This window comes from Bacillus rossius, chromosome 1 (genome assembly GCF_032445375.1).
Source record: "Bacillus rossius redtenbacheri isolate Brsri chromosome 1, Brsri_v3, whole genome shotgun sequence".
NCBI classification, from domain to species: domain Eukaryota; kingdom Metazoa; phylum Arthropoda; class Insecta; order Phasmatodea; family Bacillidae; genus Bacillus; species Bacillus rossius.
The window spans coordinates 347,726,090-347,738,882 of NC_086330.1; the positions used below are offsets into that span (position 1 = coordinate 347,726,090).

The 12,793-nt window shown below is 34.2% G+C and overlaps 1 protein-coding gene across 1 annotated transcript in view; it reads right to left on the reverse strand.

The window, feature by feature from the left end:
- Positions 1-848: 848 nt before the first annotated feature.
- Positions 849-12,793, reverse strand: part of LOC134528193 (U-scoloptoxin(01)-Er1a-like) — a 33,712-nt gene continuing 21,767 nt past the window's right edge. The window contains exons 2-5 of the mRNA XM_063361583.1: positions 10,071-10,117; positions 9,364-9,401; positions 6,871-7,094; positions 849-3,422 (exon numbers count right to left, since the gene is read on the reverse strand). Coding sequence (XP_063217653.1) covers positions 3,335-3,422; positions 6,871-7,094; positions 9,364-9,401; positions 10,071-10,107 — 387 coding nt within the window. The 5' untranslated portion in view covers positions 10,108-10,117 and the 3' untranslated portion in view covers positions 849-3,334. The remainder of the gene's footprint in view (positions 3,423-6,870; positions 7,095-9,363; positions 9,402-10,070; positions 10,118-12,793) is intronic.

Genomic DNA, 12,793 nt, shown 5'->3' on the forward strand with positions numbered 1-12,793 from the left:
AATTTTATAATCTAAGTTTATAAAAATTACAAAAATATCTATGTATTAAGTGCTTGCTTTTTATATTCTCATTATAAGTAAAGGTAATCAGAGTATTTAATAAAACAAAATAGAATTGAAAACGTTATGTTAATCTGTGTTAAATTTTGTTTTTTAAATGCCTTTCTAAATCACTCAGCCACAGCAACGCGTGGCCGGGTCTGCTAGTATATTAATAAAAAATAACTGTACTCATTTTTTATTTAAATAACTATGAAACTTATTCTGTCCACGCGAACGAATAAAGTCACGGTCTCAGTTTTTAATAATAATTATAATAATTTACCTGCACGGTAAAAAATGTAAGTACATTTTGGAAAATATTTTTTTAACTAAGTTGCCAGAATAATTAATTGTGGTGCTAACAATTAAGTGTTATAATTTTGTGACACATTTCTGTGGAAATTGCTGCATGCATACTGAAATTACATGTTTATAACAATTTGGGGAAATAAAAACCATAAATCTTTTTAGCAATCATTTTTCTAGGGATGAATTTGTAAGGTAACATAACAATTTTTATTGAATTTTTATCATCTCAGTTGAAAGCTATTGCTTTTAAACATTTTTATAAACTAGGAAAATGAGGAAAAATTGTGATTCATATTAATTAATTAATTTTCATGTAGAATACTTATTGATCCAAGAAAACTAATTGACAATTCTCATTGTGACATATATGGTTTATAAAAGAGCGTGGGTATTTTAAAGCTGATAACGTCTAAATTTCCCTAATTTGTGAAGATTTTACCACATTGGAATAAAGACGCATAGGTTTATTATGACAGAAAATAAGTTTAATACAAAAATGATGTTTGATGTCTTTTATTCATTTTAATCATTCTTCATTGGAACTGGGTCGTAATTTTTCCCCTTCTTTCTTGAAGTAACCACACCTAACAAATTTTAATTGTACTTACCATGTTTTTATTTTTAAATGTATTAATTTTCTTAATTTCTAGGCAATTTAAATGAATAAATACTGCAGTATGTTCCATTTGCAAGCACCTTATTGCAATATATATGATTTCTTCAAAATTGTGGTTTATTTCCTTTCACAATTAAGTTAGATAACTCAAATAAAATTATTTTCAAGGTTCATTGTATTAATTGAATTGAAGCACAGTGAGGTCACTTAAAAATGAAATTTATTAACATGCGTAATTTTATGCTAACAAACTATAATACAAAAGTTTTTAAAACAATATTTAAAATATAACATACACTGGCACATTAGAAGACGTTGAAATGTTCTTGTAATTGAATGGTTGTAGTTAAAAAAAATTATATACAGATTATTAGGTCTATCAAATATTTTTTAATCTTGTAAATGCGTACCTGCGCAATTAAAAAAAAATTAAATTGTGCAAGATTTAAATAGGTTTTATTTAACAACATTTATTACTTTGCTTTATTTTGAATTCATCTTATAATTCATTATTACTTTGACCGCATCACAATACCTTGAGAAAGTATCACACGCGTATTTACAAACGATACGTGATATAATATCATATTTACCTTTTAGACAAATTTTTAAATAGATTCAAAATATTTATTCTTCATTACATATCTTTACAAACTACGTTATTAAAAGTGTCGTAATCTTTGTATTTAATCGAGTGAAGCACGAAAAAATGTGTTTAAAAAAGTAAAGGTTTCTCCCACGTCTCAATACAGGAGAAAAATTTTACTACCCTTTTATAAGACACAAAGATTTTGATTTTTACATCATAGGTATGCCAACGACGTTTTTTATCACTTTCTTACACTAAGATTCTCTTACAGTTACATACATCAGTTCAAATGTAGGTAGAAAAGTTCACAGCAAATAGCACTAAACGGAGTATACAGATCAATCGTCATAAACACACTGATACTATTTCCAAACAAAACACACACAACGGCGTGAGTAAAACGAGGGTGAAGTTGTATGTCAATTGCTCTTCTGAAACATTTAAAATTGCCAAATTTACGAACAAGTAAGGAAATAATTTTTTCGTGAAGGGGAAGGCCCAATCAAATCAGACAGGCACAAAATTATTGGACGGTTGAGTTTCCTCACAGTTGGAGAGTAGTGACCAGCGAAATTTGCGTTGTTATTTGGCGAGCCTTTTCATCGGATTATCTGAAGGACTAGAGGCCAATGACAAAACACCTTAAAAACAGCTGATCAAATCATGTGCAGAGAGAAGAACTATCGCGGAATCATTTCGTGATATGCTAAAATTCAGATAATTATAAGTTTGTGATGATTTTTCTATTGGTTAACTTTTTAACTGTAGGACTCGGGGCCAATTAGAAACTCTCGATCAAAGAAGTATCGAATAACAAGAGACCCAGGCTGCATCCGAACACTAGCCTAATGAATCCCTTAGCTAAGAGATCCACTAAGAGTGCATCATACTGGACGTGGCCATATCTCCGTTGCTTCCGAATTCTCACAAGGAATGCCGATGCATCCCTATATGCGTACATCCACAAAAATTGAGATTTCTAGGAATGCGACACTCGCATTACTATAAGTTGTTTTTTTTTTTAATATTTTGGGATTCATAACAAAATTTTAATTTTTATTGCTAATATTTATAACATCCACGCTACATTAAAATATAAGTTTAGTTAAATTTTTGTAGACATCACGACTCAAAATGTCTGTGTGCACATTAGTATGACCAACCGTCAACAGATGAGACAGTTGAGACGCCTCACAAGTCAGCGGCCAATGAACAGGTGACTTTGCCAAAGTTTGAGAGTATTGTAGAATCTACCCTGGATTTCATTTAATCCACGTAAGTTATTTTTTTTTTTTTACCAGTCCCTAATCATGCGTAACCAGGGAAGGTTGGAATGTGGCACACGGCCAATGAACCCGTGCCATCGACATGATCGTGGAAAATAACGCGAATTAAATACTTGCAAAAAAAAAGTTCGACCCAGTCGCGTGCGACCGATACATAATGGTGGCAACTACCAATCAACAAATTTGCAACGTCCTGATTTTCCTTATTGTAAAATGGCGTCCGCCACGGTGTCAGAAAAAAAAATTACCGCGAATTTCGCTTGTCACTAGCCTGCGGAGGGTCGCGTATTTGGCTGTACGCGTCTAGTTCGAAGGATGTGAATTAATGGAAGGACGGGTGCGGAAGAGGAGGGGAGAGTGCTTCGCGGGGGGAGCGCCGGCTCGCACGCTCGCTCCGGGGCCCCGAGGTTCGGGCGGCAGGTACAGTCCGGGGCGCGGAATCTGAGCACGCGGCGAGGCTCTCCGGGACTAGACGATGGGAGGAGGGCGCTCTCACTGGGCGAACGGCACGCTCCTGCTGGGCTCCCGCTCGCGCGGCTTGGGCGGGTCCGTCACGTACGTCAGCTCGTTCAGGTAGTACCTGCGACAACAATCACGCAGTTCCAGCACACCAGTCAATCACACCATACATGCACAAAGGATGAGTAGAGACAGGAAAAATTCCTCGGATTCTTTTCGTGATATCCTAAAATTCAAATAAATACAACTTTCATCTAGTTCTGCTTTTTTACAGTTTATCTGAAGGACTTTGGGCCAATGAGAGACCAAGGCCGCCAACAAAAGAAGCATCGGATCACAAAACTACCCAGTCAGGACGTCACATGAGTCAGCAGCCAATGAGCGAGTAATAGTGGTCTGACAGAGAATTTTTCCATTCCTTAAGGACAAGTAGAGACTGGAAAAATTCGCGCTTTCGATGACCTCCAGGATAGTCTCCACAATCCCCTACACACTTGGGCAAATGCCACCTGCTCATTGGCTACTGACTCGTGACACCTGTCAACTGGGACGTTTGCGATTCGATACTTTTTTGGTTGAAGGTTTTCTATTGGCTCAAAGTCCTTCCGATAAACTGTAAGCCAATCACAGAAGCAATATAAAGGTACAGTTGTTTGGATTCGATCATATCGTGAAATGAATCCGCGAATTTTTAAGGTCTCTAAGGATAAGTAATTTTACGTTTAAGTCGTGTTATTTCGGAAAACTAGTACCGTCCCTTGAGTAGCTTTCCAGTATTAACTGCACATATTAAAAATCAAAAGAAAAGAAAAAAGTAAAATTGCTGTACATGTTTTTATCTTTTCCATGGTTTAAAAAATGTATGCTTGTATAAAATATATACTAAATTTAAAATTTAACGCCATTTTTCGTAAATGCGACAAGAAATAATCGGTATTATTTTAATAAACGTATTTCATATGTGCAAAAATAACCATAGCAATGTGTTGTGAAAATTAACAATATCGATCTTGTATTATTACAAACTATTTCTTGGCAACGTATGTCCACAGATATCTAGGATTTCCTTTGCCTGAGGCAGAAACTGAGATTAGTGCACTTCCCATTTTTCCAACAGCACTAAACTACGGCATGTATTGTTTTGCATCAGTGTACAATTACATTTTAAGTTAAACTAGTTAATTATCTCTATTTAAAACATGTTTAATGATAATGAGTAAAATATTTTACCATGATATTTTCATTAGCATTTCATTTCACACATTTCACACTTTTTGTAGTGAACAGCCATTTTTATAACATATCCAAGACCTTTTCTTCAATTACACGGAAACGTATAAAATGGCAACCAATGAGATTGAATTTCATAGTTACAACAAATATAATTGTTTTTGAAACAAAATTAAAATACGAGAACATAACGCAGTTAGTGTTTACATATGTAATAAAAATAAACCACAAAGTAATTCTAGAACACTAGTTTTTCTTGTATTTGAAAAAATTTAAAATATTGTAAAGTTACATCCCACTAAAAACTAAATATATATTTTTTGTACCATGTCATAGAGTAATAGGTACTTTGTTTAGTAAAGATTTAAATCAGTTATTTTAAACCATCATGCTCTTTGCAATATTTGTATTCATATCCGTGGCATTAAAAGACGAAACATATCTTGTTCCATGTTTTTTTTTAATTCGATATTTTCTATTTGCAAAAAGACTGTTGTTTATTTAAGAACTTTTTGGGTACTGAAAGTTTTATTATGGATTATGTGAAGTAAAGGTTACTATTTTTGTCTGAAGTAATGCTACAGAAAATTAGTGTAATACATATGGATTATATCAAGAATTTACTGCTGACTAATTTGAATCCATTTGAAACATCTGATACAACTTGAATTTGTAAAATAAAAGGATTTACAGTCATTCTACACTTCAACGAACTGATCATGCAGACCATAATTACTTCTACAGCTACAAGTGTTTCATAATTGTGTTTGAGCCCTATAAGAACATTCTACAATTACTGAATCTACGAGTGTGTTTTCGGCTCTACAAGGACTTACAATATATACGGATTCTGTGGTGTGTCGTCCCTGCAATAAATGCTGACTTCAACGATTCATCACTTCATGAATTGGTTCTACATTCTTCGCGAGTATACAAATCTACGAGAATCTGAGAGATTGTCTGACGAATACTGAACAATTTCTAAGTTATTGCTCCTTTGTATGCTCAACGACTCTATGCTCACAACCACGCAGGCTTTGTAGAGTATTTTGAAAATATTGTGTAATAGTCCTTGTAACATTGTCCTTTTTACATTAACTTTCCAATAATAATTTATCATACATATTTTCAACACTATCTTAAATATAATTTATATTATATTAACCTCATTTTCATTGTAAAATATCTACATATATCTGCATATCTAAACAGCTATTAGAGTAGGTACCCTCTTGGTACATAAGAGTTTTAACACACTTCTCTACTGCAATGAATTTTGTTATTTGGTTTGCACTTGATAATTTAAGTGAAACGTGAATTTCATTTACATTATTATTTTAATTGTGATACAATAGTTGCCTTACTTGAAATGTTTACCTATTGAGATGAACTTGGAATGTTAATGTTACTATCTGTAATTTTCTTAAGTCATTAAAATAGAAGTGAGAAATATTTTATTCTGTTTAGGAACTAATCGTTGTATTTGTTGATGTCACATCCATATTTTGTAAGCGATCAAGTTTATTTAACGTAATACAGAGCTTTGTTATAATTCTCGTGTCTATAACGTTTGCTTCCAGTTTCTGTATCATATACAGTTTAAAATCATAGGTAACTATATAAAAATCACATATTGGCGCCCTATTATTTTATTCATTGTAAATATTTTGAAATTTTCCTGAAAGGGGCGCTAAGTGCAGAGTTTCCCCTCAATATTTTAAACGTAATCTTACATGCTACCCCGCGGACTGATACTCGGCTGGCTATTTGTCGCACGGAGCGACGTAAACGGTGGAGCGGAGAATTTCCGATCTAATCTGCACACTGAATGTTTTTTTACTTTGTAAACGGATTCTAAATATTCATATTAAGTTAGAGGCATTTTTGTAAATTTGTACATTTCCACGAAAAAAAAACTGTCTCAAAACAACAAAACAGTGTTTGCGGTAATACCGGTTTCTGATTATTACGCTTTGTGTTTGCCCATTTGTAAGCCTTTCCCTGAATAGCTTTCAGGTATTGATTGCACACATTAATAAGCACAATAAAAAAATTCAATTAATGTGCCAATTCTCTCTAAGAAATGCTCAGTATTATCTTAAAAAAAATGTATTTTTTTTCATATATGCAAAAATAGAGTAGTTTTGGATGCCAATCTTTTCCATCAAAGCCTTGATATTCGCATTGTAATTTATTTGGTAAAATCCGTTTTGCAGGTGCGATGGAATACGTCCACTACGCAAAACGTCTCTCATTGTTTTGGTTACGTGAGGTTCAAATTTGAAACGTGTTTCTTGCAGTGGCAAGTGGGTTGTTGAAGGTTGTCGGGGGAGACGCACCACTGCGGCGCCTGCTGGCAGTCGAAGTTGTACTCCCAGTCGCACACGCGGTACTCCTGGTTGAAGCTGGTGTCGTTGGCGCAGATGTAGGGGATGCGGCGGCCCTCCTCGTCGCACATGTGGAAGATCTGGCAGTGGTGCTCCGTGTCCGCGTAGAAGCCGACGGCGCGCTCCGAGCAGTCGAACGTGAAGGTCAGGTTCGGGAACTCCTCCCAGCGCTTCGCCTGTGCGACACACGTCACGTCGCTTAGCAACCACGCCCTCAGGGGCGGACCCAGGGGGGGGGGGGGGGGTTAGGCGTTCAAAGCCCCCCCCCCCTTAGCTCCAAATCTTTAATTAATTTCTTATTCATCACTCAAACAAATTTCATATTAAAATTAATAAAATTTTTACCATTACAATATTTAAATTTAAGTACCGAAAACTGCTAAAATAGCACTATTTTACACCTTAAAATCCTAATTTTCCCGGGGGAGGACCCCCGGACCCCCCGCTTTAATACGGGGGGGGGGGCCATGCTTCTTAACACCCCCCATACACAAATCCTGGCTACGCCACTGCGCGCCCTCACTTGTCGACTTCGACCAGGGACGTAACTAGAGGGCTCGTGTCCCGTACACCGCCTTTGTCTGGGAGGCGTTAAACTGGCAGAGTGTTTTTTGACGTGACAACGTCTAATAAATTGATGAACGCCGGCTGCACGCACGAAAAAATGTACCGTTACGCACATTGCCCCGTTACACTGTGTCCCGTTACGCTCATTGTCCGCTTTCGCCGCATATATCTCTCTTCCACTAGATTGGAACAACCATCGATTTGACTTTTTCGAGGCACATTAAACTTGAAACACTCCCATTCGTTTCCTACTTTTCTTATCATCGTCTTATCCTTAACAGAATAACACAGATTGGAAGAAGTTAAATAGCAAACCTGTATGAAAGTAATAGTTAAAATAATCTCTTCGTTAAAGTAATAAACATATTTTAATTAATGAGTGCAAATAAAAAGTAAATTTATCAATTAAATTGTAGATTTCATTTCACTCCTTCTTTGCATCCATACATAATAGTGATAATTCAATAAAAATTATTCAATTTTATTCATAAAAGTATGCAATCATTTCATCAATATTTTGTTATGACGTCACGTTAAACTATCGTCCATAAACCGACTTTAAAGACAACAATTTTTTTTACTGTAGAAATTTACTTGAATGTAGCAGTGTTAGAAAACGAAAAAAAAAATTTATTGGAAGACAGATGAACTAAATTATTTGTATTGAAAGATACATACATGCATATCGTCAAATATGGAAGAAGAAAAAAAACGGAATTTGTTCGCGTACATTCCATCTAGAGATGTATTAAAAATTAAATGACTGCAAATAAATCTATTTATTTACCATCTTAGTTGAATTTAAAATATTTGTATGTTAGGAGTTGTGGGGAAAGGTTTTTGTTTGGTTGGTTTGAAAAAATAAAATGGATCACCAAGATGAAATCTTACCCCGGGTTTGAAATTGATCTGGTTACGTTTCTGACTTTTAACACATTCCCTTCATTTACTGCTCGTGTTAAAATTATTTTTACCTTAAATTAACGAAGAACGCTGGTTACAAATTATCCTAGGGATCCTCGTAAATTCACGGCTGGCTATCTTTGCCAGTTTACAGAAACTGGGTTCACTTTCTTTGAACGTGAATCCCATTAAATATATTTGGTTTTTTAACAAATCATTTCAATAACTGGTTTTAAGTCTACAGTAAGAACGTTCTTTTTCTGTCCACGTGTGTGATATACTTTTTCTAAGAATAGGGATGGGTCAATCAAGATCTCAAATACCATCAAATTTTTAGGAAAAATATCTGAAGATAAATATCAGAGGGCATGAAGTAATGTAAAAAAAATTCAAAAATGATAACGTTTGTAATTCACTAGGGTGATTTGGTTTAATACTTATATTGTAATCGTTCCCCAAAATATTGTACGTTTAAAATTGAATCTACAAATATAACACAAAATGCATTGATTCTGAAAACTTAAATTCCTTGTTGAAAAGTACATAAATTTACTTTAATTTCTAACCGTGAACTAGAAAAACCAGTTCACAATCTATAACCGTTTGGAGTGTGGAAGGCAAAATTCTTACGAAAGTGCTCACGCTAAGCATAGTGTCTCCGGCATGAAAAAATATCGTAATTAAAATTGACTCCGCCAAAGCTTATACAAAATTTTACGTTAGAGAATTTATAAATGCATAAACATATTATAGGTGCATAATTATTGGTGTGTGACTGCGTTGTCAGGCCAGAAGTTTTTCGTTAACTACACTTGCTTTTTTTTTAGAAACACATTGTGTTTTTGAATTATTTATTATTCTTATAAAATATTTACTCAGACAAAAACAAAAATATATTTTATATAGTATAACACAATTAATAACCAATTTACAAATATACAAGCACCGTATAGACATTACAAATGAAACACTTACCCTATGTAATACAGGTGACGAATATACATACGCCAAAGCTGAAACACAAAAATTTTAATATCACATAGCTGAACACATGCTACAAATTAAGGTAACTTTCTACAGGTATCAACTGTTTCAAGAAAAATAAATCAATGTTTATTTTGTTATAATTACTTTGAGGTTCTGTAAATGATGTTAATTTCACTAATTGTTAAATTCTTAATAAATATTTTTGCACGTAATTCTTAAACGTTTCTAGGTTAGGTCATGAGATTAAAATTCTGTAAAATGGTGCGTAAGTCTGGTTATTTAAGGTCAGTGAAATCCTAATATTTCAGAATCTAGTAAGAATAAAAAAAAATATTTTGTTAGGATAAGGGAACATTAGAAGATTTGGAAAATTTAATTTCTGGATTTTTTTTTTAAATTTTTTCTTGAAAACTTTGTTACTTAAGGAACCAACCAAAAAGAGTTTAAATATTTTTCTGGCAAATGAATAAGTAATTGGCTAACCAGTTATTCTAAATGGAGTATATTAATAAATCAATACATAACGAATCCTTAGTAAAATAGTTCAACTCATGATGAATTATTAAAAATACTGATGTAATGTTTATTCTATTGGCTATTGGAAAAAAATAGTATTATTCTACATGGTTCTGCAACTTTAAATCATTGTATTTGAAAATTTAAAAAAAAAAAAAAAAAAAAATTAGTTGACTCACCGACTACTGACGCAACCAGGAACGCCTGTCGAATCATCCTTGTAGAGCTGAAAAAAAAAAGTTTTATTAATTTAAGGTATATATATTGCTTGAATTATATAAAATATATATTTATGGTATTTGAGGATTTTAGTAGCTACAAACGTGCAAGGTATGTTTGTTTATGGAGTAGGTACTCGCTTTTAGTCAAATATTTTCCCCACATAAAAATCAATTGAATATTGTTTTCATTTAGACAGTTATATTAAGGTCATTTAAATCGAAATTTCAGTACGGTATTTCAAGTATTGACGTTAAGCTGTCCCTGAGTAATGAAATTGTATACATATATGTACATATACTTATTTTATAGCATAAAGCTATAAGATACCCTTTACGTAATAGAGTAGATTGCATTTGTATTATTTTCCACTGGTGGATCGTTTTTAACTGAAAAGTATCGTGCCTATTCAGTTGTAATACAATCCTTGCAGAGCTTATTTCTAAGCGAAACTTTATCAGCGACTCAAGCGTAGTAAAACTTTGCCGTTTCATAAATTTAAAAGCAGTTTATGAGCTGGTCTTGGGCATAGTCATAACAATTATTCACCTTTGTAAATATAAATCGTAATAGACAGTTTTATGCAAAGCTCTAACCAAACATAAACTGTGTGGCTGAATGTCAACTTGTCTTGTAGTTAGCGTCCATCTTAGTAACAAGATTTAATCTTAAGTACTTTAAGAAAACTAGTTATGCTGTATGCTTTCTCTCTCTATCTCGCTCTCTTGTGGCCCATAAAAATGTTATTGTTCACTTTGCGTCATATGAAACAGCCAGAACAGAGAATTTATTTTTTGTGTTATCTGTGCAATTGAATTTGAAATTTGTAATAATTTGCCTTTTTATATACTGAAATTACAAACGAAAAGATAAAAGTTTTGAAGCATGGCCTTTCTTTGTTTTGATCGTTTAGTTAAATTTAATTATAAAGAAACACAAATTGCTAGAGATCAGAAAAATTCGCGGATTCATTTCGTGACATTCTAACATTGAAATAATTATACATTTGTGTTGATTCTACCATTGGTTCACTGTTAATCAGGAGAACTGTGGGCCAATGAGAGACCCTCAATTTTAGAATTATCGAATCACAGGCTACCCAGTCGAAAGACTCACAATTCAGCAACCAATGAACAGATGGCATTCGCCCGAATGTGCAGAGGATCGTGGAGTCTATCCTGGAGGTCACTGAACCGCGGATTTTTCTGGTCTCTACATATTGCAAATGTACAAGCAGACAAACTTACACGCCCCTTTTTCAAATACGACATTTATACTTGGTATAAATTTTTTAAACTGAAGTAACCCTCTATGAAATAAGTATGCTGAACCGTCATTTTTTTTTGTACGATGACATTGGTTTCCTTTGATTTTCGATGATATGCGTGTCTCCGTGATACAGATATCTCTTTGGAATAGTATTTACTTTCTTTTACGTATTTTAACGTTAAAAATGTACGTTGTGATTTAGGTGGATCGATGTTTCGTCTCTGAAAACAGATATTACGTAAAAAAATATATATATATATTCAAAATTGTTGGAACCGTTTAAGAATAAGCTAGTTAGTGCACAAGTATTTGCCCGTTTGATGTTTGGGATTTAAAGTAGCGTACATATTACTGTAACTTTCAAACTTATTGTTATAAGTGTCATGTCGCCAGCTTAAGAGGCCATTCCAGTGTTTCAGGGGCACTACGCAACCCGCGTTAACCTCATAAGATTCAATGATATTTTCATTTTGCTTATAACTTATTAACTAATATATATTTCGAAATGATGCTTGCTTGATATGTAAGACAACGATGCTCTTATCAAAACCCCTTTCTTCAAAAACGTGCATAAATTATTGTTCAAACCTAGACATTACACTTATGCATATTAGTAAATATTAGTATAAAACCATAATTTAAGCACGTTTTTGAAGAAAGGGGCTTTGATAAGAGCATCGTTGTCTTACATATAAAGCAAGCATCATTTAGAAATCTATATTAGTTAATTAGTTATACGCAAAATGAAAATATCATTGAATCTTATGATGTTAACGCGGGTTGCGTAGTGCCCCTGAACCACTGGAGTGGCCTCTTAAGTACGTTAGGCTATGATTAAGGTCACGAATGTTTCGCGGAACAATCTGAGCACTCGTTAGCCTGCAGAAAAGTATTGCCGTTGTAACTAGCCACTGACAGCTTGGATCAGGTGGGATAAGGTCCGTGGACGGGCATCGGGCGAGAGAAACCATGTCGTAATCATATCGGGAAACGCGGGTGAAAGCACTTTCACTCCGCCGTCTTCTGGTATGACGAATGCCGTGGTTGGAAACCAACGCGAGGTGCGTTCCAGAGGAATGCGTGACGCGATCTCTAAATTGGTGGTCTTTTTTTTTTTACTTCCTCTCAGACAGTGATTACGGACGCTCCCTGGGGAGTGTTATGTCACCATTAGTTCGAATGGATAACTTGTTATTTTACAAAACCGTTGACTTCTCTCTCTCTCTCTCTCTCTCTCTCTCTCTCTCTCTCTCTCTCTCTCCTCGGAGATACAAACAGGTTCCTAACTCCAGTTCCTCTGGCAACAGTAGCTCACAGCGGCTAAAGCAGAGGTGATTTTAGGCTGATAAAATATTTATCTTTTTTTCATTTAAAATAAACCCTTAAAGTTGTTATAGTTTAAAAATAAAAAAAC